Here is a 20,398-nt window from a genome sequence, read left to right on the forward strand (position 1 = left end):
TTTTAGTTTCTAAAGTTTATAAATTTGGCAATGAAGAATGGAAGCCACTTATAGCACCAATTCTGGCATGTGAAACATGTTCCAGGATGGTAGAAGCTGCTAAAACAACCAAGCTATATATTTTAGATGCATTTAGTACAATAAAGAACTTCTGAATTATGTTTCCTATGATAATTTCAGAAGCAGATTCATTGGAACATTGCAAATGCTACAGAATATTCAGAATCTGATTTTTAGATGAGAGGAACTGACATGGAAGCAATATGTTTTCCTGAAATTAAGATCATGTATGTACAGGTATTGAATATGATGTGTTAAAAAACCAGCATTTTAAGCTGTCTAATTTTATTTAACTGTTTGTGTGTTTGCTTGTTTCTTTAGAACATGGAGGCAGATATCTCAGACATGAGAAATGAGCTTCAATCAAGGGATGGTCTCTGGAGAAGGATACAACTGGAATGCCAAAAGTTGTATACAGAATTATTGAAAATCAAGGAGTACAAAGATATACAGGAAATTCAAATAAAGTATGGATGGTGAAGACCTATTTAAATTAACAAGTATTTCTGAGCTAATGACTTTTTTTCTTACATTTGTTTTAAATTAAGTCTGTTTGATAACATACTTTGTATTCAAATGTCAGCTTCTGAATTTTAGACTGGATGTTTTCATTGACAATTATATCAGACAATTTCAGGCAATGGAAATTCATTGACAATTATATCAGACAATTTCAGGCAGATGCAGGCTCTGTTAAAAAGATTTAATGATGCTTAGATTTTTACAGATCAATGCATTTCAGATATTTCTACCTATATCTTTACAGTCTTTCGTTTTCTCAGCATTAAAACACTTGGAAACAATGCAGCTGAGATCTCCCTAATCTCCTTTTAATAAAATCATAATGGTTTTATGGCTTATCTAATCTGCTGTAGCCATTTCAAATTATATGAAATACCAGTCTATAGGAGTTTTCAGGAGTCTTTCTGCACATAGTTGTATTGTCCTTGATTCCTAGACATCTCCCAAAATCCAGCCTGGTTTAGGCCAAATGTTGGTTGTCCTTGGGGGTATTTTTTCATCAGCAAGCAGATGTTCTACAGTTTTACACTGTGGAGAGGATACTACAAGGTGAAGAGTATTGAATGTTCTGGTTGTTTCATGTTTTGTTTATTTCTTACTTAAAGGCATCAGTCATCTCATGTTCAGCTTACTGAGCAACTAGAAAATAAAAACCCTGAGTTATTGCTATTTGCAGAAAGTCAAGGATGCCAAGAAGAAGAGCTGAACAAGGTATTTCATATAATTTCCAGATCTTAACTGCACTATAGAATTTTTAGGAGAGGGTACTGAGCTAGGGTATGTGCATGTACTGTAGAGAGCAGGAGGATGCATTGTTGGTACTGGAGAGCTTGAATTTTTTGATATGAAAAAGATTTCATATATGGTTGCATTTAGTTGTGTAGCTGTAAAACTGACATTCTGATTCTGTGCCTAGCTACTCCATTGAAATAATGGAAGAGACCATGCCTACACATTATTGTGGTTCAGATAATAACATGCAACTAAGAAAGCCTCCAAATCTCTGATTAATTGGTAACCTGTGGAGCTAAGCTGTAATTTGTAGGTGGTCTCAGAGGTAGGATATGCAAACAGATCAAGTGATACAAGTCACTGTGGCAGGTGCTCACACAGGGCTGAGCAGACCCAGGTACCTGCTGCACGGTGTAGGGCAGAGCTCTCTCCTTGGAGCTGTGCATCACATTGCATTGCACATTTCAGAGGGGCTGTGAGCGAGCAGCAGTGGCATGGCACTGTGGAACAGTGTATGGCTTGGCAGGCTGAAATACTTTGGAAGTAGAGGATGCTCAGAACTCATCCTACAAGCATGTTGTGGTTTTGCCAAGTAGCAATGTAAGCAAAATCACAGAATTGTTAGATTGGAAGGGTCCAATCACTCTGCCACCTATAGCAAATTACAGAAATGCTTACCAAGTGGGTTTAGAATGTCGCTGTTTGGATGCATCTGACTTGGGTTCATCAGTTTTGGCATGACAGTCATGATCTAGCTCTTAGGTTTTTTGCATCTTTATCTATTTTTTTTTAATTCTAATATTTCTGTTCTGTTTGCATAAATAAAATCAAAATGCAATCTGTTACTCATTGTGTATAGTACTGCAAAAAATTGGTAAAATGTCTTCAAAGGTTGCTGTGCTGGGTTTTGTTCTTCTGTTTCTTATGCAATAAAAAAATCTGTCAGTATTAAATTGTTGGTTATAGTAGAAAGATTAGGAAAACAATTTTTGTGTTGATACTTTGCAGAACTCTGCACAGGAAGTATTGAAGAAAGTTTGACCTTAAATTTTTACATATAATGGCAGGAAAAATTCTCATAAAATTATTTTCCATATATCCCCTTTATTTCTAACATAGTTTCTTATTAAAGAACCTCTAGATTGATTGATTTATGTTGCTTCTAAGTTAATTTAAGCTTCATCAAACTTTTTCAAAACTTAAGTGCATTATAACTAAATCATACTTAAATTTATTGAATGGATATTTTCCTGGGTATTCTTTACCATGAATTCTAATTCTATACATGATTTTTATTACTTTCTTTTAAAAGGTTAACTGAAGTGTATTGTGCTTTGTTCATTTCTAATATTAAATAGCAAATTAATGTGCAAGAGAAGTGAGAAAATATGTAAAAATAAACAAAGCTCTGTGCACTGACTTCCAAAGACATTTTATTTTACAATTTCAGAATCTCTTGTTCAGTTAGAAGAGTTGGTGTCTTGGAAGCAACAGCAGAAAAAGTCACTGATAAGTAGCAAGTGATGCAATCATATTTACTGCACAGCATTTTTTCTTTTTGAAATGTATTTGCTACAGATAAGAAACCATGTTTATCGAGAGGAGCAGTCCCATTGCTCTGAGCAGGAAAGAATGAAGACAGAAATCTCTGACCTGACAGAGGAGCTTCATCAGAAGGAGATCACTATAGCAACTATCATGGAGAAAGCTACTCTTCTGGAAAGACAGTTAAAAATGGAATTAGAGACAAAACACAAATTGTTAACAAAACAGCAGGTATGCAAGTAGGCAAAAGCAGCCCACATCATTTTACTCCACTATTGATAATGACATTTATTATCTGTGGAAAAAAAGACATCCCATTTCTTGCTGTAGTTTTTATCAGTGGTGCTGTAATATCTGTGAAGTATTACAAAAGCAGCCAAATTGATGCTGGAACAAGAAATCACCAGTAAATGTCAACTGTACCTCCAAATAGAAATTCATTCTGACCGTCACATCTAGTTGTCATTTTAACATGCAAAAGATCTTGAAAACTTCCAGTTTGTTGTTATTACATATGCTTTAAGTTTCTAGTTTTTCAGTGTTTTGCAAAGCTTTTTGAAGAATGGTACAAATCTGCATAGAAAATTCTAGTAATTTTATAGCTGGAAACTGTAAGATACTAGTGGGGATTTCAATGAAAAATTTTTGTTTTAAAAAAATTGTCAGCTTCATTACTTAGTGTATAAAACAAAAGAATCATCAGTATTAGAGGTTTCTGGGAATCTGTTTTCTGAGAGGGTCACTACATGTGGAAAACTGTGATTGAAGAAATACTTTACTTTTGACAATAGTAAAGTTAGTGTTTGGGGAAAATGAGAGATATCTCCTGTTGTGTGGCACTCTTTACCAGGTATTTCTGTATCAATAAAAGAATATATATAATTTCTAGATATCATGAACAGGATTTCATCTAGTTTCAGTGGCCTGTAAAATCTGTCCTCTTTCTATGTAGTAACTGCATGTGAGCTTGTTTTGGTAAGTCATTACTTCTTTCAAAAAGGTAAATAAATTCAGAGGTATTGTATTATTTTATAGATGGTTTAATACTTCTTCCTACTTTGATATTGTTAGATTTGAAAATATTATAGTAAGTTTTGTAGTTACTAATGCACATTTTTTAAAATTAAGCTTAAATATATCTATACTCAGTGTTATTTCAGTTGAGAGTAATATTCTTGTATTTAACTAAGATCTTAATCTTTTCCTAGTTGTTGGAATTCCATTACCAAGTTATCAAATCTGAAAACACACATCTAAAAGAAATGATGGAAAACCAGGAGTGTGAAAGTTGCATGGTAAATTTTTATAATCTATGAAGTATGCGGAATAGTTACTTATATTTATTGTAAATGCAGATTAAGATCATGGCAGATTTAGAGATTTCCAACTTGCATACATTAAATAAAAAAAATAAATATCAGGTATGCAACATAATCAAAACCAAGTGGTATTCACACACAGACTGAAGACGAGTATAGCTAGGAGTAATTTTTACCTTAATTGTATTAAACTACAAGTAAGTTAAATTTTTCAGTAATTGTCTAAACATTAAACAATTTCCGGGAGCTTCTTTTTTTTGTAAGTGATACCACTTATTTAAGTTTAAACAGTCATCATCCTCACAGACAAAAATATGCCCCTTTTTTAATATCTTACCCCTTTGTTCACATGGTATTTAAATAGCAGTGTAAAAAACTGACACATTTTGCTCCCACCCAGCTTATTTTCAGAGTCTAGTATTTATATCTCTCCAAACAGCAGGGCTTCAAAATTTAATTGATAAAAAGTGTGCCATAAGATTATCTAGAACTATGGTTTGAGAAGGTATAATAAATAGTATATAGGCAGTTTTCCACAAAAAGCTTCAAAAGATCCCCTTCTTACAGAACATCTGCAGTTACTCTATCACTAAAAAAAATCCCACTGGAATGTTGTTTGGAAATACTGATGTAAATACATTTTGGGGAGATTTGTAGCCTGTGAATTGTCATGAAAGAATGTTACATTTACCCACACCCTTAAAACAGCATTGATGTCCATCAGTGATGTCTTACCTACACATACATACACACTATTATGGATATCTGTGTGTGTATATTTGATATATTATTGTGGAAGCACAGATGGATGTGTGTGTGTACATGTCTAACTCTTCTCTGCAGTGACACTTTTCTTGAAGATTGAGAAGAGCTGTCTGACAAGGGTCCTTGGAGACATCACATGTTTGTTATATTTTAACAGTAAAATCCAGTTACTATGCATACCAAGGTCAATACATGTTTCAGTAGATTTGTGGACTTAAAAATTCTTTGCTGCTTTACTAATGTATTGTGAGGATCTAAACATTAGATTGTGATGTATTTGATATTAAGATCCCAGGGACTGGAGAGATTTTTATGGACGTTTGTGCTGTACAGTGCAGCACTACACAGACCTCTTAGACCAGTGCCAGCCTAAGTCAGTATGGTGTAATGCATCATCAGGCAGGGTTACTGTCAGGGTTTAGATGTCAAAAGCAATGTAGCTGGGCCAGCTCAGTTTTGGGGTTCATGCCATTATAACTTTACTGCTGATTCTAGAGCTATTAGTGGTAGGATGACTTAGTGCTCTCCTTCTCCCTCGGTTCTGCCACTCCTCCCACTTGTGAGACATAGCTGAGCCCCTGCTCCCCCATAGTTGCACAAAATATTAAATTTTATTATACCTTCTGGCATTTCCATGCCAGCTTGGCTCATAAATTCACCCTAAAACTGAGGAAGGCAAGGTTCACAGGAGGAGATGGCATCAAATCAGTGCAAGGAATAGACAAGCTTTCAAATGCAGGAGCACAGTTGTGCCAGCAGTGTACAAAGAACCAAATCTGTAATGAATTACTGAGTTCCCAGAGAATAAGGTAGATCTAGGAATATATGAAAGCACAAGTTAATGAAATGCGAGGGGTTTTAGTCTTTTGTATGTAATCTGATAAACCTTTTGAAAATTTCCTGGTGATGACAGCATACTGTTATTGCAAATATATTACACAATGCAGTGCAGTACTCTGCAGAGAGATAGTTCCAAAATAGCTGGCTCAGGTGTGCAGCATAGGCTTTGTGGATTAAGTGACAGAAAAAAAGGAACAGAGTATCCTGGCTAGACAACTTCCAGAGCTAATCTCCATCTTCCCTTCTGGATGTCCTGGTGGATGGGGCTTTTTAGCCCCTGATCACAGTGCACCTGTGGCTTGCACTTTCAGTATTTGGCTTTGCACTCTGTGTGGGCTAACCCAGCTGAGCAGCAGGGTTTAGTGACAAGGACAGAGAGCACTTGGCTGATGTGGCTTTACTCACTGCTTCTGAAACTGAAGGTGACTGTCTCAACACACATATTAAATTGTGCCTGTACACATACTCTGTATCTAGTGTAGTAATGAACTCCTATAATTTTGCTTGTTATTTTTGGAGGAATTGTTACTGAAGGGAGCAGTAGAGTCTGCAACTATAGCTGTTAATGTCATCAGTTTTACAAAGCAAGCGATAAATTTACAACAATAATATTTTGAATGCATGTTTGCTGAGAAATTTTAATTTGTTTTATTGTGTTATAGAGGCTGTTATTCCTTCTTTTCTATTTATCTACTGTGATTTTTTTTTCTGGAGGCAATTCTCTTGGTTTGCCCTAAATGTTGCATGATTATATATGGTAGCTAGGTCTTTTCTTTAGCATAGAACATTGTTTTGTGTTTGCTTGTTAAAAATATACCCATTTACTGTGGAAAAAATAACTACTTAATGATGGTATTATCTCCTTTCACAGTGTATAGATTTATGTAACAAAGAACATGGAAATTTCACAGCTTCTGTTCACAAAATGAAGCATGAGAATTTAAGACTACAAAATAGCCTTGTTAAACCACAAAATGACACAGGAACATCTATACTGAGTTGCATGGATGCATGCAGAGAAACAGAGCACAGCTGCCAAACCCATTCAAAGGTTCAAGAAAAGGAAGAGAGGTAATATTTAGATTGTACACATTTATGAAACTTCTTGTAAGTGTTTTGGAAGGTCTGACTGGGCCAAACTGTCAAGTTTTTTGCTGTTTCTCTTCATTCAGAACTCCCAGCAATATAACTATCAGATCTAGTTAGTATGTTTGTAAGGACTTCCTGCATTTTTCTGCATGGCTAATGGAAATTGGCAGTAAATGAAGTCCCAGAAATGTTTAATATCTGTTTTAGTATTTATCACATGAAACTTTAAAACTTTTTATGTGCTGCTCAAGCTATTCTCAGTTCCAGGTTTTGCAAGATAGAGCAAACTGTATTTTTTACTACCAAATAAAAACAAGACAAGGAAAGGCTAGAAAAATCAACATGAGCATAAACTTCTCGACAGGAGGTTTTCTTAATAAGCAGTTTGAACTATAGGCCCTGCTGAAAAGCTTTGTGTCCTCCAGTTTCATTTGTTGGAAGTTTCATTAAATGTATTTTAATGCCTTGTCTGGTTTCAGTGTTCTTGGGTGACCTGATTTTTAACAGAAACGTAATTTCAGATGCTCTGAGTAAGTCATTACTACAATAAACTCCTTGTTAGGGAAAAATAATGAGAACATTCAGACTCATAGAAAGCATTGTTGTGATGACTTTCTTCTTATTTCCCTGTATTCAGTGAGCCAATGAATTACCTTCAAACATATTATAATCATGCCATTGCAATTAAAAAAAAACAAAAAACAACACCCTGCTAAACAATATTTCACAGTACAGGAAAATAAAATTAATAGGAAGCTAAATATACTGATTATTTGTAATAAAGAACTGACATGATAGCACTAACATGAAATAGTTCTGTGAAGTACAGCTGAAATAGTTGGAGCCAAAATTGAACATGTTAAGATTTCAAACTCATACATTTAGGTTTTGGCAAAATTTAAAAATATTTTCTTTCTGCAAAATAGACCAGCATCCCAGTAAATGTAGCTCCATAGCCTAAAATTTCTTTTTAAAGAGTGTTGTTTTGTGTTGCAGATAGCATTCATGTGTATATAAAAATAAATAGATATATGTATATATATATATATATATATATATATATATGTGCATATACAGAATGCATGAATATATATACATACAGATACACCCATCTTTGGAAGTGGCAGGTATGCCTGATTTCCTATGAAGTTTGAAATTATGTTGAAGATGTTGGTGAAACAAATACTTGTAAATCAAGATACAGATTATTCTGCACCAGTAGGTCTCATAACTTAACAAAATTGGTCAGTGCCATTTTTGCTTGTGCTTCAACTCCTCTAAAGTGAGGAAAAAAATAAGACTTTTTTCTCCCCATCTTCTCAGGATTTACACTTGCTGTACATAAGAGACCGTGAAATTTAATTTATGAGAACATAAATATTTGATACAATAGAATTATGCATGTAATTTGCAGGACTGTGATTTCATAGCTGTTGGAAGATCAATCAAAACTGTGAGAGAGACACCTGTGAGATTTGACCTTTCTCACAACAGAAATCGCAGCCAGACTACTGAACACAATATAAATAATAATAATAATTATTATTATTATTGTTGTTGTTGTTGTTGTTGTTGTTGTTGTTGTTGTTGTTGTTGTTGTAGCTAATATGATGAAACAGATATATTGAGCCTAGATTTCAGGATCTAAATCATTCATTAGAATTCCTAAATGTAAAGCTATTCAGATAAATAAATACACAGATTTTAAAACGTGCAAATTTGACATGTACTGTGCAGCCAGTGTTTTTATGATTGGGCCCTCTCTGTACTATCAGTTCTCTGTTCCCAAGCAGGAAACTACCTCAGAAAACTAAAATTTTTCCAGAAAACTAAAATTAAATTTTCAACCATCAGATGTATGCAGATAAACTAGGAAGTTGATGTTGGTTAAGTTAAAATCTGGAGTATGTTTATTTTATTCTGAGCATAAACCCTGTTATTTCTGGTTTAATTTGCAGTTCTGTTTCCATGGTAATTATGGCACTGGAGAAAGGGCACAAAAGACTTTTTTTATATGGTAAAAAATTAGAAAACATGGTGTTTGTGCAAGTGGCAGGTGCATATTCTACAATAATTTTCAGTTGTGTCTCAGTCAGTACTGGAATCCTGGGTACGGGCGCCATCATGTCTTAGGGAGGAGCCCTCTAGAGAAAACACAGGAAATTGCAGGAAGTTATACTGGCAATCCAAAAAGCAGAATGATTTCTTCTTTCTTTCAGTATACAGTAAATTTCTAAATATTAGAAAGTAAGATATGCAGAAATAGCATCTTTTTGCTAAAAAAGGACTGTGCCCACATTCCACCTATAACCACGTTATTTAATTACTGTTTTCTTATGTAATTATCTTACTTCTAATTGCCATTTATATAAGCTTTCCCCACTCTCAAGATTTCAATCCTTTACTTAGTCGTTGACCATATGCAGTTGATTTAAATTTGTGCATGGTCAAAGAGAACTCTCTGATGAAGCTGATATGTTCAGTTTGTTTCTTCCAAAAGTAAAACATACCTGTGAGTTACGAAATGAAAAGCTATTTATTTCACACAAAAATATGTACAAAAAAGGTAACTGATCAAGCCAAAGTGCACTTCCATCATGTGGAGAAAGTGAAGGGTAAATTCTAAGGCTTAATGCCTGCTAAGATAGCTGGGGATCACTTAATGGATGTGTGTTTACACTGAGTATCTGTGTTCAGGAGGTTTTTGGAGATCATACAACTCTTAGTCACACCACTGTATCAGTTACTGCAATAGATAAAGTGGAAGCAGTGAACACAATTCTTCAGTAAAAGGTTTTTTATCCATTTTAAAATCAAGCTAGCTGTTATACTTGCCAGGTTAAAGCAACTACACAAATTCTTGAAGACATTCTGGCCATTAAAGATCAGTAGTTTTCTTCCTCAACACTGGTCATGTCAACCAGCAAAGCTGAGTAAGGGATTTGGGGTTTTTGCATCACTGAAGTCATTGACCACACAGGGACCAGGCAGATTTTATGTATGAGTCAGGAAAAGTAGATCCTGTTTAAATTTCCTTTGTGAGAACACTGTTATTTCACTGCTTGTCCCCTATGGCACCATGTCAGCAGTGATATTATTTGTGTGGCATGTGTACATGTTAAATAATCTATGACTAATCCCACCAAAAGCATAAGTTGTTCAGCTGCAGAAATAGTGTATTTGCATTGGTAGTGTTAACAAATGGACAGCTTTTCACAAATGTGCAGATTGTATTTAAAGTAGATCTGTGTTCTTAGATATTATTTTGCACATGAACTGGTAGAAGTTTAAACCACAGCTGTGGAAACCATGCAGAGTAAAGGCCCAGTATCCCTATGAAATTACCTCAATGTAGGTGTCATGTTTTTCCAAAATACCAAGCAGCCCCAGCAACCCTATGGATTACACTAGGAATGGGAGAATGGGAGTTCCTTTTAAAAAATCAGTCCTTTTTTATTTTTTTACTTTTTTGGGGGGGAGGGGAGGTGTGGTATCTGTTTTGATTATCTAAAGGTTACCATAACCCAAGTCAAGTAGGCACTCAAGTCTGAAAATTCTGTTCTTAGAGGAATTATAACACAAAAGTAATAATTTTTATTAAATACATAAAGAAGCAGTTCTGGCAGGAAAAAAAAAGAACACAGATCACACAGACTTCACTATGGGTTTAGAGAGAAAATTACTTCCAAAAAGGTCAGAACATGAGATTTAAAAAAAAAAACCTGTGATTTTATTATTCATGCCATCTATCTTCAGTTATGGCAGGCTTTTTTTCACAGTGCCCTTCATCCACACTATAGATGGGATTGACTTTAAAATAGAGAGAAAAATAAAGAAAAAAAAGTATTCTCCTGTGCCCAAAGAGCAGAGTATATATGTAAAGAAAAGGATGAAAGAAAGGAGAAAACTCTGCATCCACAAAGGTAAACATTTTAGGTGCTTTAGAAATCTGGAAAGTTTGGTGAATAGTCTGAGAGAGTTTTATGTTAGCATATATAATAATACTATTATTATTAGAGTAAAAATAAAATTATAGTAACAAACAGTAATACAGCATCGTGCATATAATTTCCATTGCCATAGCATTCAGATCATCTTAATCACAGCTTCTTTTATAATCAGAGAATAAAAATACTTCCTTCATTAGTTCTCTGAGTTGTTCTGCACAGTCCCTGTGCTGAAAACTCAGTTTCCTGGTTTAGAGCTGTTGTGGTTTAACCTGGCAGGTAAACAGCACACAGTCACTTTCTCATTCCCCCACTCTCAAGGAAAGAATTGGAATTTTTTAAAAGTGATATTCATATGTTGAAATACAGTTTAATGGGACATAAAAATAAGGTAGTAGTAATAATAAAAATGACAATAATAAAATAATAATAATGCTATAATTAGAATATATGAAACAAGTGATGCCCAGTGATAACAGTGCAGTTGCTCACCACCTGTCATGATGCCCAGGCAACCTTCCCCCAGCTTTTTATTGCTGATCATGCTCCCATATGGTCTGGAATATCCCTGTGGTCAGCTGGGATCAGCTGTCCCAGCAGTGTCCCCTCCCAGCTCCTTGTGCACCCCCAGCCTCCCCTCTGGTGGGATGGGATGAGGAGCAGAAGAGGCCTTGGCTCTGTGTAAGCTCTGCTCAGCAGTGGCTAAATCATCCCTGTGTTACCAGCACAAATCCAAAACACAGCCCCGTACAAACTACTCTGAAGAAAACCAACTCTGTCCCTGTAAAAACCAGCGGAAGGGCTTCTGTAAAAGCAGGTCCATCAAGGCTCCACAGCCACTCTCTCCCAACACCAAATATTTAAATTAAGTCTAGAAAATGATGGTGTGATCTTTCTGCAGAAAACACTGTCTTTTCCCTGCACTTGGCAACTTCTTTTTATTTAAAAATAAAAAAATGTACTGACTAGCACTGCATACTCTTGAATATTTATTAAATTATATTTTAGTGGCAGAGAACATGCTCTTAAAAAGCTTTTATAGCTGCATTTCAAATTACTAAAGTGTTTTAGGATATTTGCAATGATAGAATCTGTTCAAACTGCTATTATGTTTTAATAGTTAGCTCCCAAGATTAAAATTTCATCATAAGCACAGACCTCAATACGATAGAATTTTTTATCTCAGCTAGAAATACTGTAACGTAAAATTAATAGAATCTGGAATAAGTTTTTTTGCATGTTTTGGTATGTAATACAAGGAATGATGCCATTGAAAATTAGTGTAATTTTGCAGACATCTGGGCAAGTGAGTCTCAAAATTGTCTGCTTTTATCAATACAGTATCAGAATTGTTCAGTTAACTATTTTGGGAATGGGAGGAAAATGGCTTTCTTTTTTTTTAAGTTGCTACTAACCCTAATAGTTTTTGCTTTACAGAAATACAAATGAATAGAAATATGTACTTGCACACCAATTCTGATCACTGAGATACAAGAGTTTTTGAAAATCCTAATAATATGCTTTAAAATAATTTTTTAAACTTGAAGATTTCATTTATTGTTACAAAAGAAAGTTATTGTACAATTTTTCAGAGAGTGCATTTTAAAAATCTAATAATTTTTATATTCATCTCCAAAGTGTTACCATTAAATCAGTGGCAAAATTATCATTGCAGTAAAAATGCAGAATCAAAGATTCTTGTACTATTTTTGTTTAAGTATTTATTCTAAATTCTAGCCACTTGAACATAGTTGTTTAAGTTACTATTAGATCAAAATTGACTAATTATCCAACCACTAATAATAGGTTTTTTCTCTCCTCTTGCACTTTCACATTTTAATTCCTCTATTTGTGTGGCTGAATTCACTCTGGTGCTTGCATAGCTTTTTCCACTGGAAAAAGGAATGGTAGCCATTAGCAAAGGATAGGTAACAAACACTTAATCTTCAATACCTGAGGTGAGTTTGTGTTTAAGCTCGTTCTGACACAGTTATACCAACCAAGGCAAGGGTCCTCAGCCTAAGCTCCAGTGAAAGGATTTAAATTAGGGTGGTTTAATTCACAGCTGAAGCAGACAGAGAAAGCACACTGAGAGTTTTACAGTAACCTAGGTGGAAATTGCTAAATTGCTGCAATTTGGTAATGCTGAATCTTGTGCCCATGCAACTTCATGCATGAAGCGGTTTGAACAGCTAAGTAATCAAAACTGTGTCAACAAGTAAAATGAAAATTCCTTGGCTTTGCTGTGATAGCTTAAGAGTTTTAACTGGGTTTCATATGTAATTTTTTTTCTTTTAGATCCTTCCAAAATAAAGATTCATGGGAAGTGGAATGTCAACAGACTGCTATGCTCACTGCTGGTGGATACCACAGACACTGCACTCCTGCTTTGTATGGCCACTGCAATACCACTGGTTCAAAAAGTGATAGCACTTTATCTTTTCATCCACTTCACAGAGGCCATGAAAAGAAAATAGATTCTAAATCTCCCTTACCACCAGCAGGGTATCCTTTGGGCCTTCATGGGCCATTTCCTGAAGTGGGCAGAACAGGCAGCTTTCAGAGCCCTGCTTACAATGCGGAAGAAATCAAATTATCGGTAAGTAACTATTTTCCTGTAACACATATATGCTCAAAAATCCATCTGTGGACCAAATGCAGCCTTGGAGAAGCCAAAAATTAGATCACTCTTGTTGTCATTGTTATTTATAGAGTGCCAGCTCAGCAAAAATATAAGTACCTTATCCTAACAGAAATGCTGTTTTTCTGGAGATTAAACATCCCCTACTGAGCCATACCTCTGTTATAATAACAGTGGTGATAATTACCTGCCATTATGTGACTGTGAGAAAGATTTCTGCATTTTATTGGCTTCTATATTGGGGCACATTGCTTTGTATTGCCTATATAAGAGCACTCTGCTTCAAGTGTATTTCCATAGTACCTGCAAACTTACTGCCTTAAGTGCTGTTAGACAAATCAAGTTCCTATTTGATCTACATCTCTTTGACTGATGGATGAAATCAGAAAAATCATAGCAACTATTTTCCATATGTTAGCTATTGTATTTGAAAAGAAACAAATTATAAGTGCTGTGATCCTTATTTTTCTTTGAGTGAAAGAGGAATAGGACAGCATTCTTTCTTTTTGTCTTCATAGTCTGGAGACTACCACCCTCCATGACAAGTGAGACAAATCCCACTTTGCCTAGGACAACTTAAGAAAATCTTTCCATAATTATTTGGCTTTAGAGCTCCCTTTAAATTTGAGATTTTACCTCTTCCTTAGTATTTTCTCTTCTACCTTAGGCCTCCACTACAGGCACTATTCTTTTGCACTTGACAATTAGCACTTTCCTGACCTCAAGACACAAAAGCATACTATCAGTAAGCAGTGAAACTAGGAATGTCAGTGAGGAATGAGCTACAGCCCTCCCTCTGTCCAGCTGTGATGCATGGATCTTTGTAACCAAGAGATTCTCAGCTTCAGGGCTCTGGCTGAAGCTCTAGAGGCAGAAGAGGGAAGACTACAGCATTTATTAGGGGGGATTGACAGGCTGTGGTACCTGTGGTTGTTGTACCCCGGTTCTGCTGTCTGCTTCAGAAACAAATGCACAGCCTTTGCTATCAGAGATGTGGCTGCTGCAGAACTATCTCCATAGTCCAGAACCTCACTGGTTTTTGGGAGGGGAGGTGTGGTAAAGATTACCATAACCCAAATCAAGTAGGCACTCAAGTCTGAAAATTCTGTTCTTAGAGGAATTATAACACAACAGTAATAATTTTTATTAAATACATAAAGAAGCAGTTCTGGGGAAAAAAAATGTGATAGGAGAAACTGTAATGATGGTGTGCTTGTGAAGCAGGGATTGCAGGGTAGCCCTTCATTCACCATGGTCCCATCAGCTTTGTCCCAGTAGTCTGAGAACACTGAGAGCCATGTTGTCCCAGGTACTTGACCTCACTTCCATCTTATATTCTTATGTTTCACAGGAACTTGAAGTAAACAGCTTCTGGTTTCTTATGGCTTGAGAGTTTTCCTCTTTAAACTGCTAATCCTGAAGAGTCATTTGGACTTTTCCAGATGAGTCTGATAAACACCAGTTCTTCTCTCTTCTGTCAGAATGTCAGACAAAGACATCAAATCACAAAGCTTCCAGACAGTTTTCCAGACAGCCTGGAAAAAATGTCCCTTCTGAGATACTTCTGCAAGCTGCAGGGAAACTATTTCCCAGCTGGCACTCAGGCCAGGCTCAATGCCAAGCTGGTGTGTGGGCAAACACATAACAAAACTGTTAAACAAGAGATATTTCTCATGCAGAGTCTAGGTTCAAATCGGTGGCATTGAAGCAGATACAAGTTCAGACCACTGAAATTAAATTATCACTCAGGCTGACATTGGATACCACAGCTTTAGTGCAGAAGTCATTCAACAGTCTGTTACTCCAGAGTTCTGTGTTCAAATGCAAAGCTGTTCCAGTGAGGAGAAAGAGGGAGGAGAATGCACAATATGTTAAACCAGAGTTCTTTGACTGAGTTCTGAGGTCTTCAGGGGTGTAGAACACAGGACCCATGTGAAATCTCCAGTATGTTCAAGATTTCTGAAAATCTTACAAGCACTAGTTTTCTGAAGAGTATTTGTAGCACAAAGTGAAAACATCCAATTTCCAGGTGATGTCCTGATACCTACCAAAATAACTCTTGGTATTGAGGGAAGAGAGAAAATAGTCTGTAGGGCTTTAGACAGTGACTTATGTCTCTCTCCTGGTAAAGAATCTTCAGACAAAGATTAGTTCCACTGCAACCTCTGCCCTTTCACATTCTTACTTAGAGGTGACATGTATAGAAAGAGTCATAGAAAGCTCAGCTGGGATTCACTGGAAATTCCCATAACCCCAAAAATTCTTGTTTTAACGGTTTCCAAATCTAGGGAAATACTTTTTCCTCTAAACACTACTTTAGGGTTTGCTCTCTTTCTGAAATGAACAACTTCAGAAAATGATTGGTTGATCTTTTAGTCAAAAGATCAACCAATAAAATAGTTTCTCATCTTTCTCTTGAGATGATAGAAAATTGTTTGTTCTGGCTTTAAGGCTTGGAAATACAAGATTTAAGCTGTAGTAATTAAAATTTAAATTAGGCATTAGGAAATTTTCTAACATTAGTATGGGAACTCGCTTAACAAATAGATTGCAATGAAAAGTTGTGGCAATTCCACCCCTGGACATCATTAGGAATTATTTTGACAGTCTTGATCCTACCCTGAGGCATGCTATAGTCCATGTCTCTCACTCCTAGCTATTTCCTAGCTATGCAGGCCCTCTAAAAATCTTTCTATGTCACTCAGCAATTTTCTAGGCATCTCAAATTTAATTTTCATATATGAGCAGAAGCACGTTTAAGACAGGGCCTGCTGCCTAATATGTATTGCAGTGTAGGGTTAGAGGAAACTGCTCCCAAAACATCCCAAATTTAGTCATTGTGAAACTAAAATTAGCCAGACCAATTTCTACTCTTGGTATTACAAAATATTTCCTGGAAAGTAGAAGCAGCTAAACATGAGAAGACTCTTAACACTGGGATTTGACAGCTCATGATTTGACCAGTAAATGCTAAAATATCCCACGTGTTAAAGCTTTCTTGCTTCCTTGCTGAAGGTGCATCCAAGAATGCTGGGACAACTCATGGGGCAAGTGAGAGATTACCTCTAGGCAAATTAATTAGGCAGTTCTGTCTCTCTCTCTCTTTGAGAGAGCTAATTTCCTGAATGGCTCCTCCCCAACAATCCAGAATGACTTCTTAACCATTAGTTCTTATTTAAGGAGAAGACATACTTAGCACATATTTCATCTATAGAAATATGCATCTTTGTCAGGTGCATTCCTTCCTTTCCAGCAAATGATGAGGCAGAAAGCTGTTTCTTATTACTGGCATACACCAAAGAAATATGAGATCAGCTGGCATTGTAGAAATGAAAATATAGAGTCTTCCTTGCCTTATTACCCAAACAAGTTAGATGGAAAGCTTATTATGAACCCATCCCTATCCAGCTTCAGTTAGAAACCCAAAAGACATAAAAGCAGTAATATCTGAGAAAAAAGAAATTCAAAATCAAGAACTATGCATCTTATCTGAGACATGGATTAAAGCCCTTTCTTTGTGATTTTTCTTGCTCAGTGGCCAAAAGTGAAGACAATAGAGAACAGAATGAAAGAACAGACCAGAGGCTTGGAACGCAAAATGCTGTTAACAAGGAATGTTGCCTTTTAGACTTGCTTAGATAAAACCATCTCTCAAAGTGCATGAAAAACAATGCATTAGGGACCTATCTAAAATCATAGCCTGTGATGTCTGACCCTTGAGTAAGGAGCTGTGGGGAGCCATGACCTGCTTATTCTAAGTGATAAACATTCTTCTCTCAACTCTGAGGAAATTCAGAAATGTCTCTTTCAGAGTTTACAGTGTATTTCAAGAAGAAACGCATCAAAGTACCAGTTGAAGCAAAGGACATTTAACAGTTTGGGAAGATGGCTTGATTGTGAGGCCAGTCTGTTTCCAATGAGAAGTCAGTAATTCCAAGCATCGTTATCCTGAATCTCTAAGAATCTTTTCTAACTAGATTTAAATTTTCTGAGACTGGCACCTGTGTAAATCTGCAGTCCACAAGGAAAAGTCTAACATGACATTTTTCTCTAGGTGATGACACCTCTTAAATTTGTATTTCAGATTTTCCCAGTTTCTCATGCTTCTCACTGAAAGTGTTTTATTTGCTCAGCATTGAATCAACAATTTCATTTCTGGTATTTAGTAAGGGGAACACATGGTGATTCTTCAGGAAAAGCCTCCAAATTCAATGTATTCTCCATAATACAAAAGCCTTCTTCAAATAATTTAAAATAGTACTAACAATTCTGTCACTGAGTCTTGACATCATGAGGAGATGTATTTGTGACCTAGCCCATGAAGGAATAAATGGCATGTAGCCATGGCATTCAGCATGTCAGGAAAAACTCTTCATATGGGAGCAGTGATAATTTATGAATGGGAAATCATGCATGTGTTTGTGAAGAAAATCAAAGGCAGGTGATGTCCCTCCATTCTCTTAAAATTTAGAGGATTGGTGTTCTTTCTTATTCTTGCTAGTACTAGGATTGAGGTGTTATGGTAAAAAGTGATCTAGTACTTTTAGGTTTTTTTATTCATACATGTCAAATTAAGTCTCTTTATCTTGCCATCATTTTAAAACATTCATTTGGAGGGATTGAGAAAAGGAAGATTCTGCTTTTTCTGTGAATTTCATTTTAGGAGCCCTATACATCAGGAAGCCTCTCTCACTCAAGAAGGATGGTATTAAACTCTGAATTTATTTCCAGCTATCACTCACTTCTGTACTTTGAAAAGAAAAGGGGTTTCATATAGGAGATCTCTAAATTTCATCTGAGAGTCTGCTGCAAAGGGTTTCAATGGATAGGTGCTTTAGAGCATTTTTCTAGTTAGTATCTTTTAGCCTTAAAAGCTGCTAAAGAGCAGTTTTCAACAAAGTTGAAGTCCAAATCTGTCTCTAGTTCCTGTGGAAATACAGAATACCCCATTCTGATACAGTGGAGCCTGGAGTAAAAATTGGCCTTTTCCACAGACCATCTGAATATTTGAATTCCTATTTGATGCGCTAACACATAAACTTCAAACATTTTTAAATTCTAGAAAAAAACCCTGAATTTCTAGATTAATAACTTAATCAGTAACAAAAGCTATTTAAGATATTTTTAACTAAGATTAAATATGCCAATAATTTTTCCCAGTTTATGACAATATAAAAATAGAGGATTACCTCTCTTTTTATATTAAAGCCCCTATACTAAGTTTTTTCCTCAGCCAAATCTTAAAAAATCATGTCATAAAATTGCATTTATCTCTAAAAAAAACCATTTAATGTATTTAAACAGGCATAGTATTGTTCATAAAAGAAAAATTATTTCATATTTCTATTGATAAAGATATTCCAATGAATGCATCTTAGGTATTAGCAAGAAAATTAACAGAAATTGGTGCTTAAAAATTTAGAACTTGTTCCAGCAAAGATTCACACATGTCCTTTGCTTTATAGAACTCTGCATCCCATGACAACCATCTAAAGGCTGATTATTGGTACGGTTTCAGTCTGAGTCTACTAAATGCTCATTAAATGGAAAGAAGATTTTTCAGTGAATTACTTGCAGTGAACAAAAATTTAGTACATTCTCCAGAATGTCAGGGCTTGGAGTTAATAGTACTGGAACGAGCACAAGTTTTCTTCCTTTTCTCAGAAAGCATCATACCACAGAAGCAGAGAGCTAAAATTACAGGAGACAATCAGCAGTATCCAAGATAATTATACTCTGTCATTCCAAAAAAGATTATTGTCCTCTGCCCTGGTCTACATTATACAAATAACTAACATAATCTGTAGTTGATAGATTTTGGAGGTTCTGCAGCAGTTTAATTCTGTCTAGTGGGATATTTAAATTTTTAATGGCCAAGCTATATCCTAATGCTATGAATATCAGAGATAATCAAACATCATGTTCAGTCCATGTCATTTAGGCACATGAATGCCTTTAAAAATGTATGCCTTTAAAAATGGTGCTTTCTTGAAGAGGTGTAAAGCATTAGAGTGTTGTTAGCTGCTGTCAAGGTATTTTTCACATCTAGAATTTGATAAGGCAAACACGTTGTAGCACTTGCTGGTTTTTCCTAACTATGATTTTCTATTCATTGCTCAGTCTCCCCCTGAGATGTCCTTCCTTGCAACAGCAGAAAAGTTCCTTCAAGAGGAAGAGAAACACGCCAGAGAATTTGAAGAACATTTAAATTCACACCTTGAAGAGCTGCAAAGATATTCTGAAAATACTCTAAAAAAATATGCCAGGATGCAGCAAAGCAGGCGTACTTAAGACAGTCACACAATTAAGAAAAACAAACCAAGTAACCACTCATGAGTTTCTCAGAACTAAAATCTGCAACTAGCTGGTTAATGTATTTAGGCACATTGCCAATAGCATGTATTTGTAACATCAAGTTTTCAAGAAAATCATCATTCTCCTACAGATTTAAGTATATTGTAACCTGAGTATATGACAAAATAAACTCAGAACATATTCTAAATTATACCAGTGGGTTTTGCACAGTTAAATTGTGTGCAGCAGAGACCCTGTTGGAGCACTGTAAATTAAAATACTTTAAATTCTGTAATGTACAGGGGGCTAATAAGTGGAATTATCCCCTTGAAATTAGAATCAACTAGGAGAAATTCTCTGGATTGTACAGAAAAAAAAATAAAGGCCTTTAACCATGGCTCACCTCCTGGCATGAAAAGCTTATCTGTGCTCTGGTGGTTCTTGGCTGCCCTGGGCCTCTGGAAATGCTGCTCTGTGAGAAAAGCATTAAAAGACCAAGCACATGTTTTGAAGCCATCCATATTTCCTCTTTTACCAGACCTATGGACTTCACCTGGAGCAGAACCTGATCTCAGGCACTTTCTATTTAGACTTTACAATTTTTAAAACCTGTGTTTAAAAGCACCTATTTTGGATTGAAGCTT

The 20,398-nt window shown here is 35.7% G+C and overlaps 1 protein-coding gene across 1 annotated transcript in view; it reads left to right on the top strand.

The window, feature by feature from the left end:
* DEUP1 (deuterosome assembly protein 1) overlaps positions 1-19,751 on the top strand; it is a 40,596-nt gene extending 20,845 nt beyond the window's left edge. Inside the window, exons 8-15 of the mRNA XM_058825690.1 lie at positions 382-527; positions 1,188-1,293; positions 2,893-3,090; positions 4,068-4,154; positions 6,095-6,205; positions 6,655-6,854; positions 13,118-13,418; positions 19,581-19,751. Of these exons, the coding sequence (XP_058681673.1) occupies positions 382-527; positions 1,188-1,293; positions 2,893-3,090; positions 4,068-4,154; positions 6,095-6,205; positions 6,655-6,854; positions 13,118-13,418; positions 19,581-19,751 (1,320 nt within the window). The remainder of the gene's footprint in view (positions 1-381; positions 528-1,187; positions 1,294-2,892; positions 3,091-4,067; positions 4,155-6,094; positions 6,206-6,654; positions 6,855-13,117; positions 13,419-19,580) is intronic.
* The last annotated feature ends 647 nt before the right edge of the window (positions 19,752-20,398 follow it).

This window comes from Ammospiza caudacuta, chromosome 2 (assembly GCF_027887145.1).
Source record: "Ammospiza caudacuta isolate bAmmCau1 chromosome 2, bAmmCau1.pri, whole genome shotgun sequence".
Classification (NCBI taxonomy): domain Eukaryota; kingdom Metazoa; phylum Chordata; class Aves; order Passeriformes; family Passerellidae; genus Ammospiza; species Ammospiza caudacuta.